Source organism: Taudactylus pleione, unplaced genomic scaffold (genome assembly GCF_031769625.1).
Source record: "Taudactylus pleione unplaced genomic scaffold, aTauple2 ptg000070l, whole genome shotgun sequence".
Lineage (NCBI taxonomy): Eukaryota > Metazoa > Chordata > Amphibia > Anura > Myobatrachidae > Taudactylus > Taudactylus pleione.
This window is the reverse complement of record NW_028284472.1, coordinates 12532980-12560359: the sequence shown is the minus strand read 5'-3', so window position 1 is coordinate 12560359 and position 27380 is coordinate 12532980. Positions and strand designations below refer to the sequence as shown.

Genomic DNA, 27380 nt, shown 5'->3' with positions numbered 1-27380 from the left:
GTAGGGTGGGCTAGGGTATGACATACCATGACTACTTTAGGTCTAGTATACTGCACAAGATTTGGTGGTGCTCCTCTCTCTCAAGCTAGAAATGTATAATATTTTATAGTAACGTCTGCTACTAGGGTGTATAATAAGGAAGATACCACATGTATCTGTATCTGAAGTCTCATGTCTGCTGAGCGGAGGTAAGGCAGGGCAGCCAGGACTCACCATGTGTGTCCTGTAACAGAATGCTTTTTGTTTTGGTTACGGCGGGAGCTATTTTTGTCTGTGCTCTCTCCTATACACAGAGCTCTTTTTATATTCAAATCTCCCTGAATTAACTCTCTCTCCATGCTGAGGCCAGACCTCTGGCCCCAGTCATAACAAAGTTTAGATATGAAAAAGTTGAGCCCCCCCCCCCAAGCGGGATATTGTTATTCTCACATATTTATTGCTCTGTGTCATGTTAGTGTTACAGTTTTATTGCAGTGTGAATTCATTGTTTCCTGCCCCAGAGATAATACACAAGACATGTCGGGCCTGCATGTCAGTCATTCACTATCTAAGCTCGATGCTGACGCCAAACCCCAAACTCAGACTTGCTGATGGAGGATTCATAACCAAGTGATGAAACCGCTCTTATTCTGTCTATGGATGGTACAAATGTATGTACACACGTTTCTAAATCTATTATCAAGAGATAGTGTCCTCTGAGGTAATTATATTGACAGCTCCAAAATGGCTGCCACTGCTGCATTAAGGATAAGGGCATTTCAACTAGCATAGTTCTACACATCTCTGTATTTTGAATGACATTTTCTGTAATATTTATGTAATAGGGTCACTTTATTGTATTATGGATGATTTCTTTTATTATACCCTCTGTGGCGCTTTCCAAATATATGATAATTGGTAGTATAAAGCCAGCACCTAGTGACTAAATGTAGGTCACGTAAACATATCTCCCCACTGTCCCACTTTAAGCAGGACAGTCCTGATTTCAGGGCTGCGTCCTGCCTATGGGCCGTTTAAGTTAGGGGTCATGTCCCGTTTCCTGCTGCTCTGTAGAGTACGGTACTTGCCACTGAAGGAGCATGCTTACAGGAGTGGTAGCAAAACGCTTTGGAAGCGCTGGAGGCATATCAGGTAGCTGTGGCCACACCCGGTGGGACTCGCGACTCCCTCCCTCCCGCACCTTGTTCCCATTCCCCACCTGAGAAAAGCTGGGAGCTTTGTGTAAGGCCTGGGTTCCCCTGGACCCGCCATCATCTGCAGAATCTATACCTGCACTGCTGGGTATCTCTCACAACACACCATGTGGCAGGCTGGTGTGGCATATGAGATGCCAGGGTTAGAAGGGTAATCCGTAAACTTGTCGACATTCAGAATGTCGACATTCTTAACGTGTCGACACTTTAACCATGTCGACCTAAATACATGTCTAAATATGGATTGACGACCTAATGACCATGTTGACTTTCTGACGTTAGAGGCTGCAGAAAGACTACAAGCTGCATACAGCCCCTAGTCACTGACTGCCTTCAGCGGCCCTCACTGGTGTAACCCACGCAGACAGGGCCAGAAGGAATCCTGACTTCCAGCAGCTGCTTCCTGTACTCATCGCTTCCTGCGCTCCATCCCCTCCCTCCATGAGACTGATCTACACATGAGGACAACAACAACAACACAAAGAGGGTAACTGTCCCGTAACCTTACTATAAGTGGCCAGAGGCAGCCAGTACTGCTGCAGAGGACAGGCTCCACGTGGATTCCCACATATACCGTGGTTAGTATGGATATGCAACATAAGGAGTATAATACTCCTTTTCTTACAATAATATCCATTTCTTATAATGTACTCCCTTACATCTGTACATTATAACCCCTAGGCATACCTCCCAATTGTCCCGATTTTCACAGGACAGTCCGAATTCACGGGTTGCGTAAGGGGGGAGGTTCTTTCATAAGTGGGCGTACCTGGTGGGATCGGAACAGGGTTTGGCCAGGTCAGGATGGGTCCTATTTATCCTGCTTTGGCATGGGTAATTGTTGGGAGGTATGATAATGTCACACAGGGGCTGAAGCATACTGGGCGACTACGAGCTGTATTCAATTAGAAGCTAAAAGCCATTTTTCGCCCTTTTCTTGGCGAAAATTTCACCTGAAAATTTATCTCCGTATTCAATTCCAGTCCGTTGACGGACTGAAATAGGCGAAACTTTTTCTCCACAGAATAGCAGGAGAAAAGAAGTGCAAAATCTATATATTTGGGGTGCAGATTTTGGAAAACCACTCAGAACCCTTACTACACCCCCTCAAAGGACAATTCATTTAAAAAAAAAATAAATAAATACAAAATTCCAGGAACACCCCAAAAACACATTAGAAATTTGGGGGCGAAAATGAAAAAAAGTGGGGGGACAACTTCAAAAACTAGCGAAATAATCCTTTGGGGGTTATCTAAGAAGGGGCCAAGTGTTTTGGGGATTGCAGTTGCTTGTATGACGGAGGAATTTCACTTTTTCTAAAACTTCACTTCAGAGACATTAAAATATGCTATAACCCATTTTCAAGCACCCCAAATTTGATGGAACTACTTATTTGCTCCAACAAACACTGCCTTATGCCATTCTTCACCACTTTTACCTAGACGCTAATAGCAAGCAATTACCACCACTTACGTACCCCAACTAGTTCAATTAGGGTTAATACTAAACTACCAGGATGATTTCCCAAGTCAGACCATCTTTTTCAGGGGTACAGAGTGATTCCCCCAATTCAACCTGCACTTTTCGCCTGCTTCACATTCGCTGGCTCCCATTTTCGCCTGTTTGGCAATTGTAAATTGGGAGCGCGCACAAAAAGTTTTTGCATCCAAAACACGTGAAGGCGGTGAAAAGTCAGGCAGGTGGAACTTTCTCGCCGATGCAAAACTAATTGAATACGGCCCTATGTGGTCGCCCCCTCAGGGAGGGGTCAACCACGTTGGCATAGCGGGTCAGCATAGGTGGTTGGTGTGGAGCGTGTGGCGGCGCTATCACATGCATCATCCTGCCCGCACCCCCTGCTATACATTGCCGGCCTTGTAAAGTGGGGGGGCGGAGCTACGATAATGTGATTCACTGCACATCGCATCTTTGGTCTACCACACCGCCCACTTCGCTAGTGGGAGTGGGCGGCGCCATGAAGACAAAGCCAGCTCCGGGAAACTTAAATAGTCTTCCAAGCGGCCGGGAGCACTACTTGAGATTTGGGTGCCTCCCAGTTGTTCCAGTAGAGTAGGCGAGTCAGGGCTGAACCAGAGAGGCATGCAAGTCTGCCCTGCTCACAGATTTTTCGCAATGCGCACGCATCCGTGCCGAGCGCACACAGCTATGAGCAACTATGGGCAATGCAGGGATTTATGCATCTCCACCTGTAGTGAAAAAGTACCGACCAATCAGCAACCAACTGTCATTTTTCAAACACAGCCTGTAATGTGACAGTTAGGAGCTGATTGGTTGGTACTTTTTCAGTCCCTACTTTTCCACTCTCCTAGGCTTAGTACATCGGACCCATAGACTAAGAGTTCTGAGGGCGTGCCGTGGGCGTGTAAACGGATTTGCAGGCTTGTCAGAGGTGAGCGCACGCAGAGATCCGCCTGATTTCTCTTGCACCAAGGTTAGAGCTGTTGTAAATGTGCGCTGGTAGTGGTGACGGCTAACGTCACACGCAGGCGTATTGGGGCGGTTTGACCATGTAAACGCATCCAGCTCTGAGTACGGGACAAGTTCTGCATTTATTTCCGACCGTACAATGGCCCTGATTCAGAGCCGGACGCTCTGACCAGAGCGCTCGCTCTGAATCAGGGCCCACCTCCATTAATATGGAGCGTCCTCCTGGACGCTCGTATAGCTGTGGGTCACCACCCACAGCATATACGAGCATGCAGGATGATGGTCAAGACCATCGCGACCATCAAAACTGCGAGCAAAAGCCTGCGGTTGAGTTTTTCAACCGCAAGGCCAGGAGTGATTTTGGCTCTATCAGAGCCAAAATCACTCCCACTGACATCACTAGTGATGTCAGTGGGGCCGGCTTCAGACGGTAGGCGTTCCCTTGGGAACGCCTCCGTCTGGCAGGCACGCCCCTGGCACGCCCACCAAAGGGGGCGTGCTGTCAGTCAACATCGACAGCACGCCCCCTTTGATGAGACACTCCGAGCGAAGGAAAGTCCTTCGCTCGTCGCGTCTCGCGCATGCGCACGACGGAGCTCCCTCCGCCGTGCGCATGCGCAGTGCAGACCATCGACCCACTTGCGAGCGGACAGCCGCTCGCGAGTGGGTCTGAATGAGGGCCAATGTGACTGCAAGTGACTTGCATACAGCTGGGAATAAGTGTCTAACAATCACCAGTCTGATTTCTTATATTTTAGACTTTGCGAATACAGTAAATTGTTATTGCGTTACGTTACACGGTTGGGACATCCCTCGCTGCCTTGAGGATCTCATGGAGGCAAACGTTCCACAAGCTGAGAAACCGTGGACTAGATCGCAGTTGCAGGCTCTCCTGATTACTGTAGATTCCCGGATTAGGGTCAGACTTCCCAAATTCCCGTTAGAGCAGGCAATTCTGCCACAGGGGTGCACACCAGCCTGTAAGGTGGCAGACGCATGCCCTGACGATGCAATCTGCGCCCTGATACGCCTTACACTTCATGCCACGAGTGGCATCAGGAAGCCTCAGCCCCCTCATTGAACGCTATCTGGGCATGTACAGTACTGATGGCAAAAATAGGAAACCAGTCATGTCCATCACTTCTATTTAATACCACCTGGAAGTAGGTATAGACAATCACGGTCTACAGTACATTAATCCATGGGGCCTGACACATCTGGGAGATGCTCTGATCAAAACAAAAATGGCAGCTTTGTGAAGCCTGAGTAGTATTTTTTTTCTGGTAATTGGCCTTTTGGCCAATGCTTGAAGCAAGTAGCTAATAATTTTAGAATGTAAGCTCTTACGAGCAGGGCCCTCTACCCTCTTGGGCTTCTCCCTACTTTAGTTTCATCTACTTCTTACTCACCACTAGGGCACCTAACACTTGGTTGCTAATGCTCTGTTGCTTATCTGGGTGTTATGGTCACTAATGTAGCAATGTATATTATCCATGTCCTGGTCCTGTATTGTATTGTTCTGTAAGTCGCTTGTCTACAACTTGTTTATGTACTTTGTAAGGCGCTGCGGAACATTTGTGGCGCCATATAAATAAATGATAATAATAATAATTTATAATGGTCAAAGAACAACTTGGGCATGGCTGCTCCCATCTCTAATGTAATAGGATAACCCCTCCCTGTCATCTCAACCATCAGAACAGCAGCGACCATTTATCACATGCGCATCCAACTGCCGACACTGAAGAACTTTCAGTAACTGTCAATTTAGATCTTGTGTGAAAAGCACAGAGTGCAGGCTGCCGTCCAATCAGTTCTCTTCCTAACATGAGCTGTCGGAGGTGATGAAATTCAAAATTCTCTTTGTCTTCCCCAAAGACCCCTAGGGTAAGAATCACTGACTGGACGGGGAGCCCGATAATAATGGACTCATCGTTTTACTGTATAACTTAGCATGCATAGTGCGGTTATTCTTTATGATGCAAATTACCTGCATAGTACATACATGCCATGGACAGAGGAATCACTCTGCCATTGCTGCATGCAAGCCTAGGAATGTGTAAACAGCCCGTCCGTGTATCCATTCCTTGCATCAGATCCCCAGAAGGTTGCACAATACGAATGCCTCTCTGTGTGTCATTTCCTGCCTGGCCCATGGCCCAGCTTCTGACACTCACACAGGAAAATAAAAGTAACTAAAAAATAACACACTGACTGATTACAGAAATGAAATTGTGCTTCTTCCACTAATGCTGCAGGCACCATATATCCCCCTCTCATTGTAAAAGCTGATGGATAGACATTAGCATAGAGAGTTACGTGTTTTATATTTCTGTCTTTCTCTGTGCTTTCAGCCATGTATTTATATAATCAGGAACATTTGCTTTTATTTATTTATGTATTTATGGTCTTGGATATGACACAGAACTGCTAACACAGTTGTATCCAGAGAGCAGATTTATGCCATCTCCCGGTGCAGTTAAAATACTCAAAACTGTCTGATGATATAAAGAAGTGGTTGAAACACACTGAGTGTGCCTGATTCTGAGTCTCACGCATGTCCAAAGGTATCTACATTTTTTGTTCAAACTGCGCTAGGTGCCGCACCATGATAGAAGCCCTGTGTACGTGGGAGTGTCGTGGGCTCGCAGTTAGCATGTAGCCAGAGTTCCGCGCCATTCTCAGGCACACGTATGGCGAAGGAATGCCTGTTTCAGACAAATCGTTTGCACCCAGCACGGGGTAAGTGTAAGTACAAATGATGACAGTTGTGGCTGGGGATGGAAAAACAGTGGGAGCTGCGATAATATGCATACAGCTTTGTGGGCAACGCCAACCCGGAATCAGATGCAATGTGTATATTGCACAAATCATTGTGAACACAATTCAAACAACCCCATGTCAAACACGTTTGTATTCGGCATGCAAGTACCCGGCGTTCAAGCTGTATACGTTAACGGTTGTACTTATTGCCTTTAGCTGTTTTGGTCCCACCATCTGCACTCCATGTACTGTAGTAAGGGTGCTTTAAACATCCCACTCTCACAATATCTATCTCCTTTTTGTTTTCATTTAATGCTCTTGGAAAGCGGTCTGAAATCCGGGCACTCCTCTCTCTCTTCCAAGATGTATACGTCCAGGGAATTCAGTTTTTTGTCTCTTTCTCTCTATGTCAGGACAAAAATAGCTCAGAATGTATTATACTAATTCAAATCTTCTGTTCTGAGGGTGGCCATGTCTCTGGGATGACACATAGTCATTCAGTGAGACACTAAATCTTTGTGTAACGTTTTCTTGGGTTTTGACTGTATGTGTATATCTCTTTTCTCCATTGCTTATAATGGGCCATAAAACAGAGAGATTCAGCAGCATTCTACTAGTTTGAAAAGAAATATATGTCAGCTGGCACTTTTAAAAGGTGAACTCTGTATTTAACAGTCTTATAGACAAATCCTTATCAAAAATGTTCTTACATTGATATGATGAATTAATATAATGTGCTGTACATAACTCCAACAGCTTTTACGAAATACCGTCTTGATTCTGTGCTTTTTAGTCATGTCTTTATATCAGTGTTTGTTTATTTTGTTTCGAGGCTACACAAAGCAGCTACCTGAATACAGCTGTATCCAATGCAGACAGGACAGCACACTCTGTTATTTCCCTATGTAGTATGTGATTAAACAGCCCAGCCTGATGATATAAATACATGGCTGAAAACAAAGGAAACCTAGAAGAAAAAAAAAGTATTTGGTAATAATCACAGCTGGGTGCACCAGGAAGTCAAAATGATGCGATTACTAAAACAAAAAAATGTCTATCTTTTCTGTGCTTGGGCTATTATGTAATTAGTGCTTCCAACTCTGGTCAAACTAAGGTTTTCCTCTATGCTTTACAATATGGACTTAATGGGTCTGATTCAGTCGCATGCATTCGTGGACGCGTCCTTGGCGTAGTCGCATCTGTCTTATGCTAATGATGTAGCAAATAAGTTAATACTAAGACACCCAATTGCAGCGACTTGCGACATTTCCGTCTCGTAAAAACGCCCGCTTTCTGCAATGCTGCTTGTCAATGCCCCCGCTGTCAATCAGGCTGCGCCATTCAGGGCACTGCGAGCGATTGCGCAGAATGAGATCTGTACATGCCCAGTGTGGCGTCTGCGTATCTCACGCCATCTGAGATGTACGTAAACCATCGGGTTTGTGTACATCTCTGAATGAGGCCCTTATTCCATAGTTTCACCCATAATGGAAGTCAATGATTAAAGACAAATGACACAAGTACACTGCAGCTTCTGAAGACAATCTGCTGAGACTGCTGGGACTTGTAGTTCTACAGCAGCTGCCAAGTCGCAGGTCACCTCATCCAGCCTCTGTCTACTGTATTGAGAGAGCCGGAACTTTATTATTCCATTGTTAGAAGCAGTAAGAAGTGTTACTTTCCCTTCCTATGATGCGTTTCGCATAAATCATTTTGTTTTAAATAATTTCCCCATCTTATCATCAGAATATAAATATTTATTCCTAAATCTGATCATTCGCCCCTGACACTCTGTAATCTGTTGTGGTGTGCCCGCACGGAAGCTGCATTATGTCAGCCCGGGAGGAGAGGAGTTTTCAGTGAAATATCTGACATAACAGACAAATGTGAGGAAACCTGGTTCATTTAGCCGAATCCAACCATGGTAATTACTGTTCATTCCACAAATCAAACAATTATTTCCGCCAACAGCCAATCAGATAATTGCTATTCATGTGGCAGTTACAACAAGTATTTCAGAATAACATAACTCGGGGTGAGGAGATAACACAAAGTATTTGTTTCTGGGTTAAGTCCATAAGTCTACTGCAATGCAAATGAGTCATAGGTTTTATTTTTGCAGTGAAGCCTATTGCTTTCTTGTACCTGTCAACAGCCTAAATCAGGGCACTGTAAGCCACGCCACCGACCCTCCCAGGCCATGTTCGGGGCTGTCCGCATCACACCCTTGAGACACACCCATACCACAAAATGGATGTAGCTTCATCCACAAAATACAAGACTCTGCTCACTTCCCAAATCTGGACCCAAAACAGGAAAGTTGGTGGAGGTGCGCAATGGGCGTGATTCCGAGTTAGGCGTAAGTGCAAAAAGCAGATTCTTCTTGTGCTTTTCCGTAGACTGGGCGTGCGTCGAGAAAACAGCAGGCGGGGTCTGCACTTGCATCTCACGAAGCATCCACACTGGCAAGGAGCTACGTACGAGTCCTATCTCCAGCGTAATTAAGGACTGTTACAGAGGTGGACGCAGTGGCGGTGTTGGACGCAAGCGGCCGATGTTTCCAGTCTGCATATGCGTTCAAGCCGCACTGCGCATGCGCCCCGATAATTGCCACTTGAACTATGGATGCAGAGAGAGGCAAATTCAGAGGGCGTTTCTGGGTGGTAACTGGGAGGGGGTTTGGCTGGCCAGACAAAGACTTGTCGCAGTCAGCGACTATGTCTTCTGCCACAGTTGCACTGACAACAGCCGCCATGTTCAGACAGAGATTCTGCGTTTCCGTAGGGCTAGTGTAATCTCCACTGGTGCGTCTTAATGTGCACAGCGGCGAACTGGAGTGAAGGTCTCTGGGGGTCATTCAGACCCGCTCGCGAGCGCAGGACGCTCGCAAGCGGGTCGATGTTCCCCCACTGCGCATGCGCACGACGGAGGGTGCTCCGTCGTGCGCATGCGCGAGACCCGGCGAGCAACGGGCTCTCCATCGCTCCGGGTCTCGCACCAAAGGGGGCGTGCTGTCGATGTTGATTGACAGCACACCCCCTTTGGTGGGCGTACCGGGGGCATGCCTGCCAGACGGAGGCGTTCCCATGGGACCGCCTACCGTCTGAACCCGGCTCCCACTGACATCACTAGTGATGTCAGTGGGAGTGAATTTGGCTCTGATAGAGCCAAAATCACTCCAGGGCTTGCGGCAGCGAGACCCTACCGCAGGGTCTCCGTCGCAAGCCCGATGATCGCGATGGTCAAGACCATCGCGACCATCATCATGGACGCTCGCATATGCTGTGGGTGGTCACCCACAGCTATGCGAGTGGCCAGGAGGCCGCTCCATTTTCATGGAGGAGGGCCCTGATTCAGAGCGAGCGCTCTCGTCAGAGCGTTCGGCTCTGAATCAGGCCCTCTGTGCGAAGTCCAGTGGCTGCGTCATTAGCATAAAGACCCGGCCATGCTGCGTCAAAAGATACCGTCGCAGCTGCAAAAGGCCCTTAGACTTTTGTACAATGGGCGTTTCTGGACAGCAGCTAGGCCGATGCACGGAACAGATGCGTCCGCGTGGAAGTGTCACGGGCGTGTGGCAGGAGTTGCGTGCATGTCTGAGACGTATGGACGCAGGTGGGATGCTTGCGTCCAATGGATATCTTTCACCCAGGATGGGGTGGGTGCAAGTGATGACGGCTGCAGCCGGGCCCTATGGCAGGTGCCGGTTCGCCGTCTGAACATGGCTGTGGCTGTAAACGCAGCCGCCACCACTGACACGCCAGCAACACTCCCATAATACGCCCTGAGACTGACTTTGTTTGCGTTCACTTCAGGCCACCTCCCAGTTGTCACCCAGGAACGCTGATCCCTTTGATTCCCAATATTTGATACCATCTGTCCCGATCGCCCCCGTCCCTTTGCGCGTACTCTCTGTGTAACGTATGCACCTTAGGGTTTAGGAAAATACAATGAAATTAAGTTAGCAATGAGTTTGTGAGTCGGGAGCAAGCAACAACCTATAATCATGTATCTAGGCAGATTTAGATGCTGTCTGCATTAGTCTTTACTTTCCTGTCGTCAATTATATCCTCTCGTACCGCGCTACAGAAGCCTCGTGCGCCTTATTGACAAAAGATCATAATAATCAATAAAGACAATGGATACAGTATAGAAGACAAAGGGGTAAAATTACTAAAGTGAGAGTTTTTAGAAGGGAGTTTTAAAAGTGATGTTGCCCATAGCAACCAATCAGATTCTACTCAACATTTAACTAGCACCTTCTAGAAGATAATAGCTAGAATCTGATTGGTTGCTATGGGCAACATCACTTTTAAAACTCCCTTCTAAAAACTCTCACTTTAGTAAATTTACCCCAAAGACTCTGTATTCTGTATTACCCCTGAGGGACATGTTACTGACAAGCTTCACCTTTATCGGTTCCTGTAAGCAAGAGATGGGGTAACATTACTTTTGTCACACATAGACCCGTATTCAATTTGAAGCGAAAAGCCGTTTTCGCGTGTTTGGATCTTACTCCATATTCAATTTGGAAGCCTTTCCGTCTAGGTGGAAAGTCAATGCAATGTAATAGGCAAAAAAGTTTCGCCTATGAATAGCAGGCGGACAAAAAGTGCAGAATTGGGGTTTTGGGGTGCAACGTTGCAGGAAAACCCCTGCAGCCTTCAGACAGTGCCCCAAAGGTAAACTGTGTCAAAAGATTGTAAAAAGAACACTTAACAACACCCCAAAAAATGACTTTGAATTTGGGGGCGTAAAAAAAAAATGTTGGGGTACAAAGTTGAAAACTAGCGAACTTGAGTCTGGGGGGTCCCCAAGTATGCCCCAGGTGTTTTTTTGATTGCAGGTGCTTGCGGCAGGTGGATTTTTCATGATTTTTTTCAACTTAACTTTAGCAACTTTTAAATATGCTGAGCCCCATTTTCATGTACCCCAAATTTGCTGGGATAAGTTATTTTCTGCAAAAATACTCCTGAATACTTTTCTGCATCAAGTATAGAGAAACGCTATTTAGCAGCTATTGAGCCCATTTAAAAACACCAAATACCTTCAGCAAGCCAAATTGGGGGGTAACCATAGCTAACCCCCATTTCGGAGCATCTTTTGGGGGGTGTCAGGCTGATTTCCCCAAATCTGACAGTACTTTCCGCCTGTTCAAGTTTGGCCGGGTCCCGTTTTCGTGTACTTCCATATTGAATACGGGGTAAAGCAGGCACGAGCGCGATACTTTTCCATCTACAAAAGACGCGATGTAGGTGAAAAGTCTGGGAGGTGAAAAAGTATCGCAGATCCGCTCTAATTGAATATGGCTTATAGTATAGTTGTTATATAGCTCACTAAGGGCCGCAGCTACGTCTCTTGCCCCCATTTGCACCTCATGCTACTGCCACAGCCCATTTCTTTAAAACAAAAAGGCCCAATTGCAGCGACTTGCCTCCGTGGAAATCTGTCTTGGTGCATCTTTATGTGCACCACCGGACGCTCCATCTAAACGTGCACCAGCCCCATGGCAGGTGCAGTAACTTCGGCTGACCAAATGCGTCCTGTGTGAGCGGCTCTGCGTCTTTAGTCATCCCCCTATAAGCTCCCAGGAATGGCCACTAAAAAAAAAACACACTCCCTGCGTCCAAACTCGTTCTGCGTCTACATGCGGTAATAATCGGGACGCATGGGCAGTGAGACTCGGGCGCATGTGCAGTACTTAAAACATCGGCCAACTACGCTCATATATCGGCACAGCGTGCGGCACTGAATCAGGCCCAAAGACATAAGCTGTCACATATTAATATCTTACTTTAAATGTGTTTGAAGGTCTAAAACGATGCACAATATATTACATGACGGAGAATTGTGAGCAAAGGCCCCCTTTATAGAGGGCATGCACAAGACGTGTCATATGCTATGTATGAAAGACTGTGATGTCACCATTATCCAGGAACAAACATCTGCCCGCTGAAAGGTGGTTCTCGTACGTCCCTGCTGAGTGGTCAAAGCTAATAATGGCAAAAGGTGGTAACACATTCATTATTATATTATCAACAATATATTTATGTACCACAATGTGCTGTGTGTGCTGAATATGAATAAGTTACGTGGGCCATACTTTTATTCATCATCAAACCACATTTGATGGTAACATTAAATGGGTAACATTATTCTGACACCGTCATATGCAATATAATTTCAGGTTGACCACAGCACTGACTGTAGTATGAGTTGGACCTTTGGCCAAGGTAAATAAGTTTCTAGAGCAAGATTATGTGGATAATGTTGACATCATCCATATTCCTGACATTGTGTGAAGAGGATCACTGTGTGGCGCAAATCAATGTGGTACTTACGTCTCGGTTCCCTCGGCCCATCCACGGTCACTTTTATGGCTCTGTGGTAGGTGGCGACTTGAGGCGGGTTAGTAAATACCGTTATTGTCAATGTAAAGCTCTTTCCTGTAATTAAGAAAGAAGAAGTGGGTGTTAAACAGCTGGTTCTAATATAGCGGAGCCAAACTTACAAGGATCTTACAAATCGCGCTATCCAAGATGGCTGTATATATAATGATATTAGGGGAAATGTCCTAAGCCTTGGAGAGAGATAAAGTACAGACCAATCAGCTACTAACTGACATTTTTCAAACACAGGGGGAGATGTATCAAATCTAGGAGAAAAAAAGCTGAGAGATATAGTACCAGCCAATCAGCTCCAACTGTCATTTTTCAAATAAAGCCTGTAAAATGGCAGTTATCCCATAGTCTGTAAAGTGACAGGAGCTGACTGGTTGGTACTTTAACGCTCTCCAAGGCTTAGTAAATCTCCACCATAGAATAGAGTTACTTTGACATACAGTAGTATCTCCACTCAAACAAAAATATAAAATCACTTTGCTGAGCACTTAACGGAAAAACTCATGGTATTGGAAATACTACTGCCTGAAATTCCCTGTCTATAGCTCAGAAACACACTGTGACTGCCATTCAGAGAAATCACCTTCTTTAACAATATCTGTAACCATAGCTTGTTGGTAAGGACCATCAGTTACGCACAATCTACCTGTCATTGTTATTCTAGTATATTGTAGGACACAACATAGTGATTTTTATATTTTGCTAAATCATTTTTGGATTGGAATTACCCTTTACAAAAATGTAAAATGTAGCATCGTTTAGTGTTACAGGTTTAGTCGCCTTTAAATTGGGGGATATATAAGAACCAGTGTCTGTGATCCACTCTTCTGAAACATCAGCACCTCCTTCAAAGAAGTACTCCCAGCTCGGTATATATATATTTTTTTTAATTTTGTTTGTATTCCAATAAGGTAACAGGTGGGAAGGGGCGCAGAAATAGGAAACAGGAGGGAAGTAATAGGATCCGGTTATATGTACTAAGCCTTAGAGAGTGATAAAGTGGAGAGATGAAGTACTAACCAATCAGCTCCTAACTGCCATGTTACAGGCTGTGTTTGAAAAACGCCAGTTAGGAGCAGATTGGTTGGTACTTTATCCCTCTACACTTTAGGGCAGATGTACTAAGCTCTGGAAAGTGATAAATTGGAAAATTATAAACTACCAACCAATCAGCTCCTAACTGTCATTTCACAAACACATGACAGCTAGGAGCTGAGTGGCTGGTAGTTTATCACTCTCCAATTTATCACTTTCCAGAGCTTAGTACATCTGCCCCATCTCCAAGGCTTAGTACAGCTACCTATGAGGTACATGATATCAGATACTGCTCAGGCTGACCAGATACAGCTATAAATTGTGCTGGATAATATTACGTCATACCTCCCAAATGTCCTGGTTTAGGCCGGACAGCCCGGATTTGGGGGCTCTGGCCCTGACTCAGAGCCACACGCTATGACAGAGCGCTCGCTCTGAATCAGGGCTGGGCTATTTTTTTTTTTAGAACGGCCTCCTGGCCGCTCGCATAGCTATGGGTAACCACCCACAGCTATAGCGAGCGGCCAGGAAGATGGTTGCAATGGTCAAGACCATCGCGACCATCGGGCTTGCGACGAGACCCTTGTGGTAGGGTCTCGTTGCCGCAAGCCCTAGAGAGATTTAGTCTCTAACAGAGCCGAAATCTCTACCACTGACATCACTCTTGATGTCAGTGGGGCCGCCCCCAAACGGATGTGTTCACATGGGAACGCCTCCGTCTGGGCAGCCACTCCCCAGGCCCGCCCATCAAAGGGGGCGTGCTGTCACTCAACATCGACAGCACGCCCCCTTTGGTACAAGACCCGGAGCGACGGATTGCCCGTCGCTATCCGGGTCTCGCGCATGCACACGACGAAGCCGGCTCCATCGTGCGCATGCGCTCTGGGCCACCATCGACCCGGTTGCGAGCGCTCATTGCTTGCGACCGGTTCTGAATCAGGCCCTCTGTCCAGCATTCCCCATTGCGACCGCTGTGTCCCTATCAGAACAGGAGCTTGGGAGGTATGGCCCGTTCACTGTCACGCTGCTGGGAATTGGTGCTTTAAGTTGGTGGGAAGGGGGCTGGTGGTGGCCCAGCGAATCGAATCATTAGACAGCCAGGGTGTCTAATTATTATTTTTAATATACGTGGTGGCAAACTTTTACTAGCCTTCCTTCCTACACTTGGATAAAAAGGTCACAACTTACTTTACTTTACATTACTGTTTGCCAGGACATTTTCGCATTCCGGCTGCAGCATACAAATAGTATTAATTTACTTGCATTATGCACGCTGGGGAGAAATACCCTGACATAGAGCTGGGGATACTCAGCAGCCAAGCAATGACCACCTGGCTGCATGTGACTGACTGCAGGCCAGACTCACTGACAGTTACAATCTCTGAGACATATGGTTATTCCTGTCACAGAGAGACTTCTGCAAACTGATCTAAGACAGGAAGGTGTGGGCGGGAAGCACTGACTCAACAAACAGCCAAGAGTCCCAGGACTATCTGATGTGTATGAAGACGCTGCTGTTCCTGGTTACAAGAACCCATAACTACCAGGATGCCACGGCTGGGCTGACACATGGCCTGATTCAGAGCCGCTCGTAAGCGGCCGCTCGTTCGTTCTGACCGATGTTCGCACATCTGCGCATGCGTACGGATTGTAATACGCATGCGCGAACCAGTCAGTGCGGCCAAAAATCGTTTGTTCGCTATATATAGCGAATGCCTGCTATTTTGAGTGACAGAAGGAGGCGTATGTGGGTGGTAACAGGGGAAGGTGCTTGAAAACGGGGGTGTGGAATTAGATCGAAGGCGTGCTTAAAGGTCAAAACGGGCGTTTTAAGGGAGTGCATAATTAATACAGCAGCGTCATTGACCACGTCACTTGGTTTTTTTTTACCCCGAACTGCTCGCAAAATAGCGGTTGAAAAAACCAGCCACAAGAATAGCGAGCAGTTCATACGCTGTTCAATGTGCTCGATTAATCTAATAAATAGCGGACATGACGTAGGATGCGAGCGGCCAGGGGGGCGTATTTTTCAAAATTACAACCGCAAGTTTTGCTTGCTCGTTCAGACTTAGAGGCGTGAACAGACCGCAATTAGCGAACGGTTCATTTGAATAGCCACCCCTTGTTTTAGAACGAACGACCGCAAATAGCGAGCGGCTCTGAATCAGGCCCACAGAGCTCTCTCAGGCCGCACTACAGTTCCCACAGAGCCACGGCGTCAGATCTAAAGGAAGTCGCATTAAATCTACTTGTGATTAAAACCACTACTGGGCCCATCGTTTTCAGAACTCCCACAGTCCCAATTTTAATAGCACAGCTGCAAATTTGGGGTCCAAATAAGGGAGGGGGGGGGGTTAGGCACTTATAAACGGGAATCAGGTCTCCGTTAATGTTAAAGTGGAGTGGTCAGTTTCGTCCCAATGTTTTGCAGTGAGATGTTGGCTGGTCCTGCATGGTACTGAGCAGTGCACTAGTCTGTCACACCCTGTGCTGATGATGTTACTGTTCTGTTGCATCACTGCTGACTTTTATATATACTGAGGTATATGGTATATAACGCCCTTGTGCACTCTCTGTTATTACCAAGCTCTGTGATACATGATACTGCTATGCAGTGTCCTCTATCACCAGGTACTACTCTGTCATACCTTATGTGGGCCTCAGTTGGGGGCTCTCCCTAGCGGGCACTGTTGGCGGCCGCACCCATGGAAGCACCACTAAACCATAGACGTGTTTATGTATCCATTGCAAACCTCGCACTACACTGATCTCTAAGCAGGTTATGAGTATATAAATCATCGCCGCAGTCATGCCGTCAGCACTCAACGCTTTTGCCACTGACGGCCGTTAAGATAAATTAAGGAATCTTTTTTTCTTTTTTGTGCAATCTATTTTTATTGAAAACAAAGGCCCTGATTCAGAGCCGGACGCTCTGACCAGAGCGCTCGCTCTGAATCAGGGCCCACCTCCATAAATATGGAGCGTCCTCCTGGACGCTCGTATAGCTGTGGGTCACCACCCACAGCATATACGAGCGTGCAGGATGATGGTTGCGATGGTCTTGACCATTGCGACCATCGCCACTGCGAGCAGAAGCCTGCTGTTTAGTTTCTCAACCGCAAGGCCAGGAGTGATTTTGGCTCTATCAGAGCCAAAATCACTCCCACTGACATCACTAGTGATGTCAGTGGGGCCGGCTTCTGACGGTAGGCGTTCCCTTGGGAACACCTCCGTCTGGCAGGCACGCCCCCGGCACGCCCACCAAAGGGGGCGTGCTGTCAATCAACAACGACAGCACGCCCCCTTTGATCAGATACTACGAGTGAAGGAAAGTCCTTCGCTCGTCGCGTCTCGCGCATGCGCACGACGGAGCTCCCTCCGTCGTGCGCATGCGCAGTACAGACCATCGACCCACTTGCGAGCGGACAGCCGCTCGCGAGTGGGTCTGAATCAGGCCCAAAATCAGTAACAGACACTGAGAAAAGGCATATACAGTATACCAACAAAGTAGACGGAGTTCACAAGAAAAAATGTTTACATAAAGAATAATAAAAATAAAAATAAATAAATAATACAGTCACCATTATTCAGTCTTACTCAAATCCACACGAAACAAAAGTGCAAAGTATATAAAAGAAAGGATGGGAAAAGAAAAAGGAGGGAGGGGGGGGGGATGAAATTGTCACCATGCCTATGAAAGTTAAATAGGAGGGGAAGAGATGAGGTGGTTATTATATTCTGAAGACCCCTTAAACTCCAAATAATCAAACCAGGTGTTCGTAAAGGCAGAGGAAGTCAGCTGCGAGGAAGATGTAAGGTATTCCATAGTCGTGCAATGGTCAATTCTCTGAAACCACCTGGAAATAGGAGGTCGCACAGGAGACCTCCGGAAACAGGGGATAGATGCTCACGCCACATTCATCAAGTGCCGGATTAGAGATTTCTTGTCCTGAGAAATGGACATTACGTTAAAGAGCCAAAACTCAGGCGTGTTGGGAAGCGGGGGACCAGTATTCCTCTCCGAGATCTCACGGATACTCCGCCAGAAGCCAGCCAAAACCGGACAATGCCACCAAATACAATTAAGGATTTAACAATGAGATTTTAAAATACCTAAAATTTAAATATTTTATGTAAACGTTAATATAAAACATAGAATCACTAATCACATATTTATTATATATTATACGGGAGACTCTCAGATTTCAGGGGGGGAAAGGTGGGGCTCTCCTGGAACTCCCAAGAGAGCAGGCAGCCCCCCCACAAGCTGCCTCTTCTCAAGTGAAGTGGGCTACCGGGCTCTTGATCATGTGATTTGCATCGGCAAGTGCCTGGCTTCCCCAATATCAGCCAGTATGAACAATCGCACTTATATATTTGGTTCCTACTCTGTGGATTTTTGAATTTGCACTTTGAAAGTTGACAGAGTGTTCTTGGTAGCCTCCCACAAGATCGACAGAGAAATCGATGGATCGATAGATCGACAGATAGATAGATAGATAGAGATAGATCGATTGATAGACAGATAGACAGACACTTGCTTTCTGGCATTATAGATTTTAAAACCCATTAACAATTTATCACCAATTAAATAAGCCTTTAGAAAGGAGACCACAGCACAAAGTTTAGTCACTGCAATGAAATATTAGCAGTTACGGTATTTCTCCGATGTAGATTAGAATTTACATTGCAGACTTGGTAAACCTATAGCGCTGATTACCGTGTCTGCTGTGGTTTATTAAACCAGTATACATCCAACATCCCAGAGCCCTAGCAGCGGCTGTCAGGAGAGAGGGATTGGAGACAGGTCGGTGGGGCCCCTGGGAGTGATTGCAGCTCCCAGCTGTGGCTCAGTTAGCATGTTCTGTGCCTGCTATATAAAAAGTGCACTGATATATAAGAAGGCAAGTGTGGGCCTATATCTCCATCAGACGGGAAGAATCTTCCTGCCTGCTTCAAAGAGAAGGGAAAAAAAATCCCTGTTTTCCTACGTTAAGATCATAAGAATCAAAGGGAGTGGGGGGGGGTCAGTTCTGTTTGGACGTAATTAGCCTCCATCAAAAGAGCCTTTCTTTATCTCCCATGCGTGAAAAGCCTGCGAGCGCTTACGTCTGCCCCCTTTCCCTCCTTCTTAAATATTAAAAATTGCTCCTCGGGAAGCCAGCCAAAGCCTGGAGTGGATATAGTAAGATGGAGAGTGCCCTTTGTTGAGGTGACAGTTGGGAGCTGATTGGTTGGCACCTTATCACAGACTTATCACTTTTCACTCTGTCACTTATCACTGCTTAGTCTATAGACCCCTAACACTGCTATAAAGTGCAAAAGTACTGTTGCTGTCACAATAAAGCTATGATGATGTCATTATTCCAACACTATGTTATTATAGCAAGGAGCAGATAGAGGCCACAGGGATTAGCGTGTAGCAACTGATCAGGTGTTAACTTTGCTCAGCCCAGTGCAAGTTAGACAATACCTGCTACAGGTAAGTCTTAATGCGCTAGAGGACGGAGGGCTTGGGGCGGAAAATCAGGCCTAGTATCTTTAAACAAGTCCTCATTCGTTAGGTTGAAGGACATCTAGGGATAGAGGGCCTGATTCAGGGGCGCTCGCTTTTGCAAGCGGCCTGGCGTTGGTCGCGATTATCGCTACCATCGGGCTTGCGATGAGACCCTTGTGGTAGGGTCTCGGCTCCGCAAGACCGGGTGAACTTCCTGCTCTAATAGAGCAGGAAGTCTACTACTGACATCACGAATGATGTCAGTAGGGCCGCCCACAAACGGCAGGCGTTCCTTCGGCGACGCCTCCGTTTGTCCAGCCACCCCCCCTCCCTGCCTACAAAACAGGGTGAGCTGTCGATCAACATCGACAGCTGCCCCGTTTTGTAGCGAGCCCCGGGGCGAGTGAACTTCTCACTCGCTGCGGGGCTCGCGCACGCACATTGTGCACTCCGCGCGTGCGCACTGACCAACCATCGACCCGCTTGCGAGCACTATGCGCACGCGAGCGGGTCTGAATCAGGCCCAGAGTTTATAGACAACACTTAGGGTTTAGGGTTACATATACTGTCTTATTCCCTGAAAACACCAGTGAATTTTACGTTAGTATCACATTGAAACAAAACAAAAAATTGCGCTGGTGTTTGCCTTCGTTGGGGGCCTAAGTTTCTATGGGGGATGCGATGCAACTGAGGGTGCCGAGAGGAGGGGGGGAGCGGGTACTAATTACCCGGACCCGGGCATGCTGGAGGGGCCTGGTGGGGGTGGGGGTCCGGCACCTCTCCCCCCTCCCTCTTACATTACAGCAGCCCAGCACATGAATGAATGATTTATGGACGACCACGTATCATTGTGCTGTCATGATGATGGGCCTATTTTTATGTGGAGGCCTGGAGCTGTAGTCTCATCTACCTCATTGTAAATCTGTCCATGATAGATTCAAATGGCACTGAGCAAAGGGATTTGTAGTCACAGGTATACTGGTGATTTCCAAGTGTTCAAGAGATTAAAAAAAAAAGTAAGTAAATAAAATTCTATGCAGAAAAAATAACTTCCATTTTAACACTGTAAAAGGGTAACACAGACATTTCCGTTATGAAAAATGCTGTATTACTGCTGTAGGCGTTTGTGCGGCTTTGTGGAGGTAAATGACAAAGTGGTTTTCCACCTTCAACTCACTTTGATTTGTTGGTTCATAGACACCAGGTTACAATATCTTTCTAGTTTCACTCTGTGCATTTCAGCCATGTTTTCATATGAGCAAGCAGAGCTGCCTTGTTTTTAGGGTGTGTTGTTTTTAGTTGTCCTACTGAGTTCACTGATTTGCATATAACTGTATACAGAAAACACCTATAATCCACCTCCCAGGGATTAAAAATGAAATAGATTAACTGATTATTTAGAGACATGGCTGAAGTGCACAATAGGAAGTGAGGAACATAAGGCAATGTATACAGTAAATGTAGCATGAAAGTAGCGAGTGCTCCTGCTATCCGAGTCCTGGGTCGCGAAGAGGTATTCTTTCGGACCCCTCCGCCCCTGTCCGGCTCCTTCCGCAGGACGTCGGGGCTCTTGTGCACATGCGTGACCTGTAGGTCAGGCATGCGCACTTGTCTCACTGCTCCAAAAGGATTTTCAGATCAGCTGTCTCCACACCGGAGCAATGATGAATTGCTCCGGCGCTCGCGTCGAGTAGGAACGTTAATCATCGGGGCCCGATAATTAAAATATTGAATAGAGCCCTTACTAACAGGCAATTTTTTATTTGGTTTTTAAGTATTAGATGTGTCATATAGCCCCTGAAACACAACATCGATGTTGATCAATTTTCATCTATTTTAAATCAATTAAAATTCAATTCAAATTGATTAAAATTGATATTCAGTAAATATAGTAAAATTGATATTTAGTAAATATATCCCTAGAAATATATCCCTAGAAGTCACATGAAAGAGAAGGAAAGTGATGAATAATCTTCCTAGTGAGTAACTTTGTACAAAAAAAAATAAAATAATAATAACAAACAAAAATAATAATAATAATAATAATAATAATAATAATAATAATAATGATGATGATAATAATAATAATAATAATAATAATAATAATAATAATAATAATAATACTAACAAACATGATATTCTGTATGAAATATTTTAATAACCTGCACATGTTTTGTTCACCTTAATTGCTCTCATGCTAGAAAAAGAGACTGGCCTGCAATGTCCAGTAACAGAGCTAATCAGCACAGCCTCCGTACTTTGTAGGGAAATGACACAAGAAAATACACGATGAAAGATTATACAAGTTATATTTTCTCAGAATGGAATATTTTATCAGCAGCAGAGTTTGTTTTTTTTTTCTTAGAAAAGCACCTTTTTCCATCCCATACGCAAACTGCAAACCACTGGTTGTTTCCATGGTTACAGCTGTTGAAGGTCTGTTATTCACAACATATGTTTTTTTCTGTGGTCACAACCTACTTGTCAAATGACAACATCAGTGTGTTTCCTGACTTTCAACAGTTCATTTCAGGCAGGAGCCCTATTTTTACAGATAGTTCAAGCCAAATAGTACATTTTTATTTATTTTGATGTTTTTGTGTAATGACACTGCTTGTGCCTCACATATTGATATGCAGTTCACATGCAGTATGCCCACGTTTTAACATACTTTGAACAATCATGGTTCCTAAAATGCCGGGACGGTCTGCTTGCAGTGCCCCTGTAACAGTGGAAGCCCGCACCAGGACATTCAGACTGGGCTGGTTACACTATTAACACCGTGGAGGTCCCCCATTATATCTCTTGCCACATGTAATAACATTTGTTTTATCACTTAACACTAGAGTGTATATATATATATATATAAATATATATATATGCGTAATGACCACTAGGCCTGATTCAGACCCGCTCGCGAGCGCTGAGCGCTCGCAAGCGGGTCGGTGGTGGCCCAGTGCGCATGACGGAGCCGGCTCCGCCGTGCGCATGCGCGAGACCCGGATAGCGACGGGCAAGCCGTCGCTCCGGGTCTCGTACCAAAGGGGGCGTGCTGTCGATGTTGAGTGACAGCACGCCCCCTTTGGTGGGCGGGCCGGGGCGTGGCTGGCCAGACTGAGGCGTTCCCATGGGAACGCCTACCGTCTGGGGACGGCCCCAATGACATCACAAGTGATGTCAGTGGGAGTGCTTTCGGCTCTGGTAGAGCCGAAAGCACTCTAGGGCTTGCGGCAACGAGACCCTACCACAATGGTCTTGTTGCAAGCCATCTTCCTGGCCGCTCGCTATAGCAGTGGGTGGTCACCCTCAGCTATACAAGCGGCCAGGAGGCCGCTCTAAAAAAACAGAAGGCCGGCCCTGATTCAGAGCGAGCACTCTGTCAGAGCGTCCGGCTCTGAATCAGGCCCACTGTCCTGATAATTATTATACCCCAGCGCATCACCAGTGAGTAGGTTAGTCTGTTGAATCGGGTAAAACATGAGACACGATAAGTGGAACTTTAGGAGAGGAAAGGAATGCTAAATTCTGCTGGAGCAAAAAGTTCCCCTTATCGTGCTGGATTTAATCATCCCCGCAGAGTAGCTGTCTACATGTCCTTAAAACAGAATAAGGGGTTAGCAGGGGGCCTACCTCTTCCACTCCTGCCCACAAATCTTAGGTCATTAAATCTCGCCACTTGGTTTTTCATGACGGCAGAAGCATTCCTGAGTTCCGCAGAGTAATTTTCATCGTTCCCGGCCATCACTGTGACCACAGATCCATCCGCCACCTCCCCTAAGGCGACCACCTACGGAAAAAAAAATGCGAAAAAAGGGTTAAGTTCACGCAGCTTTAGAACAGTATTAAAAAGCTTTGGCAAAGGCTGGCAGGCCATGCTGGGACTTAGAGTGGCCGGAGATCGGACTACCTCTACATCATGAAGCTGAACCATATGATATAAACACCTTGGAAGATAATGGTAGACATTGGAGGATGTACAGTATAAATTTTTGAAACACAGCCTGCGAGATGGCAATTAGGAGCTGATTGTCTGGTACCTTATCACCGTTCACTTTATCTCATTTTGTCAGCAACGACCTCCTTGCTGCCAAATCCAAAGGCCACTACTCTCTACTCATTCTCCTTGACCTTTCTGCTGCTTTTGACACTGTGGACCACCCTCTCCTGTTGCAAATCCTTCACTCCCTTGGTCTACGTTACACTGCCTTCTCCTGGCTATCCTCCTACCTTTCTGATCGATCCTTCTCTGTCTCCTCTCATGGCCTATCTTCCCCCCCACATCCTCTCACAGTAGGTGTTCCCCAAGGTTCTGCTCTAGGACCTCTCCTATTCTCCCTCTATACATCCTCTCTAGGTGAACTCATCAGCTCTTTTGACCTCCATTATCATCTCTATGCTGACAACACTCAGATCTACCTTTCCTCCCCTGGTCTCTCCCTCTCTCCTCACTCGTATCTCCAACTGTCTCTCTGCTATCTCTTCCTGGATGTCCCAGCGATTTCTTAAACTTAATATGTCTAAGACTGAGAGGATCATCTTCCCACCCTCCCACATAACCTCACCTCCCACTATTTCTTTATCAATTGATGGCACAACTATCTCCTCTAGCCCCAAAGCGCGCTGTCTTGGAGTTATCCTGGACCTCATCCCTCTCCTTCAAACCACATATCCAGAACCTCTCACAGTCATGTCATTTCCATCTTGAAAATATTTCCAGGATCAGACCCTTTCATGCTACTAAGACCTTAATACACTCACTGGTCATCTCAAGATTGGATTACTGTAACCTTCTCCTATCTGGCCAAATCCCATCTTGCTCCTCTCCAGTCTATCCTTAATGCTGCTACACGGCTTATCTTCCTCTCCAAATGCTCTACATCTGCCTTCCCTCTCCTACAAGCCCTCCACTGGCTCCCCTTCCCCTTCAGAGCCCAATTCAAGGTTCTCACACTCACTTACAAAGCCCTCACACACTCCTCTCCCATTTACATCTCTGATCTCATCTCCCTTCACTTTCCTGTCCGCCCTCTTCGTTCAACAAATGCACGCCACCTCTCATGCCAACTGATAACTTCCTCCCACTCCCGCCTCCAAGACTTTGCCCGTGCCACTCCCCACCTCTGGAACTCTCTCCCTCTCCCCATCAGACTCTCCACCTCTCTACAATCCTTCAAACGGGCTCTCAAGACCCACTACTTCGTCAACGCTTTCCAGCTCTCATCCTAACTTGCTACTACATGCTCCCTGCTCCATGTCATCCCCATCTGTTTCATGCCCATCTGTCTGCCCCTCCCCTTGAGAATGTAAGCTCTTGCGAGCAGGGCCCTCTACCCTCTTGTGCTTCTCCTTACTATATGTTCATCTACTTCTTACTCACCACCAGGACACCTAACACTTGGTGCCAATGCTTTGCTGCTTATGTGGGTGTTATGGCCACCTATGTACCAATGTATATTATCCATGTCCTTATCCTTTATTGTATTGTATTTTACTGTAAGTCACTTTTTGGTTATGTACCTTGTAAGGCACTGCGGAACACTTGTGACGCCATATAAATAAACGATAATAATAATAATAATAATCTCCTAACACAGCTTAGTAAATAGACCCCAGAGTGTGTGTGCATGTATGTATATATATATGTATATTTATTATTATATATATGTATATACGCCTGGTGTCGTTTTTACACCTTTTTTTGCTGAAAATGCATCTGAGTCTCAGGGCCTCATTCAGAGGCAGTCGGAGGATGCAAGCGGTCGCTCAGAAACTGGGCTGCCGCTTGCATCCTGACCGCCCGCCTCTGTTTCGGTCATTAGGCTGTGGGTTAACACCCACAGCTCTAACGACCGCTAGGGTGATGGTCACGATGGTCATTGACCATCGCGACCATCGGGGCTTACGACGAGACCCTAGGGTAGGGTCTCACTTGTCGTAAGCCCCGGAGAGCTTCTGGCTCTGTCAGAGCCGGAAGCTCTCCACTGACATCACTAGTGATGTCAGTGGGGCCTCCCCCAAACGGCAGGCGCTCCCATAAGAACACCTCCGTTTGGGCTGCCACCCCCCGGCCCGCCTTCCAAACGGGGCGAGCTGTCAATCAACATCGACAGCTCGCCCCCTTTGGAAAGAGACCCACTACGACCGGCGCTGTCGGTCGTAGCGGGTCTCACGCATGCGCACGAAGGAGCCGGCTCCCTCGTGCGCATGCGCACTAGACAAACATCGAGGCGGCCGTGCGGTCGTAGACCGTACGGCCGCCTCTGAATGAAGGCCACAATGTAATGTGACTAGGATGCACCAGCACACTGTGGTGATTCATTTGATATGCGACACTTGTATATGTGTGTGCGACTAAGGGGGGAGTTCAATTAGACGCGATAAGCCAGCAATTTCGCTCTAAGTTTTCATGTGTGCAAATTTTTCGCACTTAAACGCGTATCGCACAAATCCTATTCCCAGAGTTATTGCACGTGTGAAAACTCCATAGACGAAAACCAGAAAAAAAAGTTTTTCACCATCTCAGAGGCAGGTGATAAAATGTGCAAAATCCCTATTTTGGTCTAAAAATGTGGGGACTTGGTTCAGAACCCTTTGGACACCCCCCCTAATGACTAATCAGGCAAAAATAAAATTTAGCTTAATAACCCTAATAATGATGTCATTTTTGGGGTGTAAATGTAAAAAGTGTTAGAAAATGGGTATAAAGTACTGGGTTAGTTATTTGGGGGGGGTGTATGGATGGGGCAGGTGTCTATAGTATTGTAGGGGGCTGCAGCAGGTGTATTTTTAACATTTTTTAAAACTGCACTTTATAGACACAAAAATATATTAGCACCCATTCTAATGTACCCCCAATTTAACTACAGAAATTATTTTCAAATATTGCTTTTTACCATTTTCAACACTTATGCAAATATGCATATAACAAGCATTTGACATAATTTAACAACCCAAAAATACTTTTATTAGGGCTACTAATACTCTTCTATATTGATTTACTATGTGAGTTAGGCTTCTTATGGGGTACAGACTGCTTTCCCTAAAATGTGCTTTACTCTTCGCTGGTTTCGTCAAGCGCTGTTTTCGCACGTATGCATTTTCGCGGCTATTGTAATGGATAGTGCGAAAAAACGGGAGCGTGCATTGCCAAAAGACGCAAAAATATCGCACCAATACTGGCGTATAGTGCAACAACTTCTCCGGCGAAAAGTTTTCGTTTTATCGCGGCTAAATGAATCCGGACCTAAGTCTCTGAATCTGTATATGAAGTGCTACAATAATATAGCAGCCGTAGCTTTTTTTTATTTTTATTTTTTTTCATTCCATGTTCCGTTGTGGTTCATATACAGACCCCGGTGCCCACAGATATACAAGTGCCGCATATCACATTAATCAGCACAGTCTGCTGGTGCTTCGCCCGGGTCACACGCGCCCAGGCCCGCCAAGAGCCGTGGCGGGCCCCGGTAATAGGGGGCGTGGCCTAATAGGGGAGGCGTGGCCCCGCCCCCTTGCCGAGAGAGAAAAAGCCACAAGCAGTCTCCAAATGCAGCTCAGCGCACGCTGTGTGCTGGGCTGCTGTGAGGGGGGGTGGCGCTGGACCCGGGCCCCCGCCGGGCCCCTCAGGAAGCCCGGGCAATCTGTACCCGCTCCCCCCCCCTCTCGGCGCCCCTGCACGCGCCAGGCAAGTTGTGCTGCATGGCGTATTGAGGCTAGGGGGTAAATTTACTAAAGTGAGAGTTTTTAGAAGTGAGTTTTAGAAGATGTTGCCCATAGCAACCAATCAGATTCTACTTAACATTTAATTAGCACCTTCTAGAAGATAATAGTTAGATTTGGGCAGCACATATGGTGTAATGGTTAGTGTTACTGCCTCACAGCACTGAGGTCATTGGTTCGATACCCACTACGGCCCTAACCCTAAACCCAATGGAGTTTGTATATTCTCCCTGTGCTTGCGTGGGTTTCCTCCAGGTACTCCGGTTTCCTCCCACACTCCAAAAATATACTAGTAGGTTAATTGGCTCCTAACAAAATTACTCCTAGTGT

At 46.4% G+C, this 27380-nt stretch overlaps 1 protein-coding gene across 1 annotated transcript in view; it reads right to left on the bottom strand.

The window, feature by feature from the left end:
- Nucleotides 1–27380, bottom strand: part of RUNX2 (RUNX family transcription factor 2) — a 203130-nt gene that overhangs the window by 50424 nt on the left and 125326 nt on the right. The window contains exons 3-4 of the mRNA XM_088467256.1: nt 22965–23121; nt 12743–12847 (exon numbers count right to left, since the gene is read on the bottom strand). Coding sequence (XP_088323382.1) covers nt 12743–12847; nt 22965–23121 — 262 coding nt within the window. The remainder of the gene's footprint in view (nt 1–12742; nt 12848–22964; nt 23122–27380) is intronic.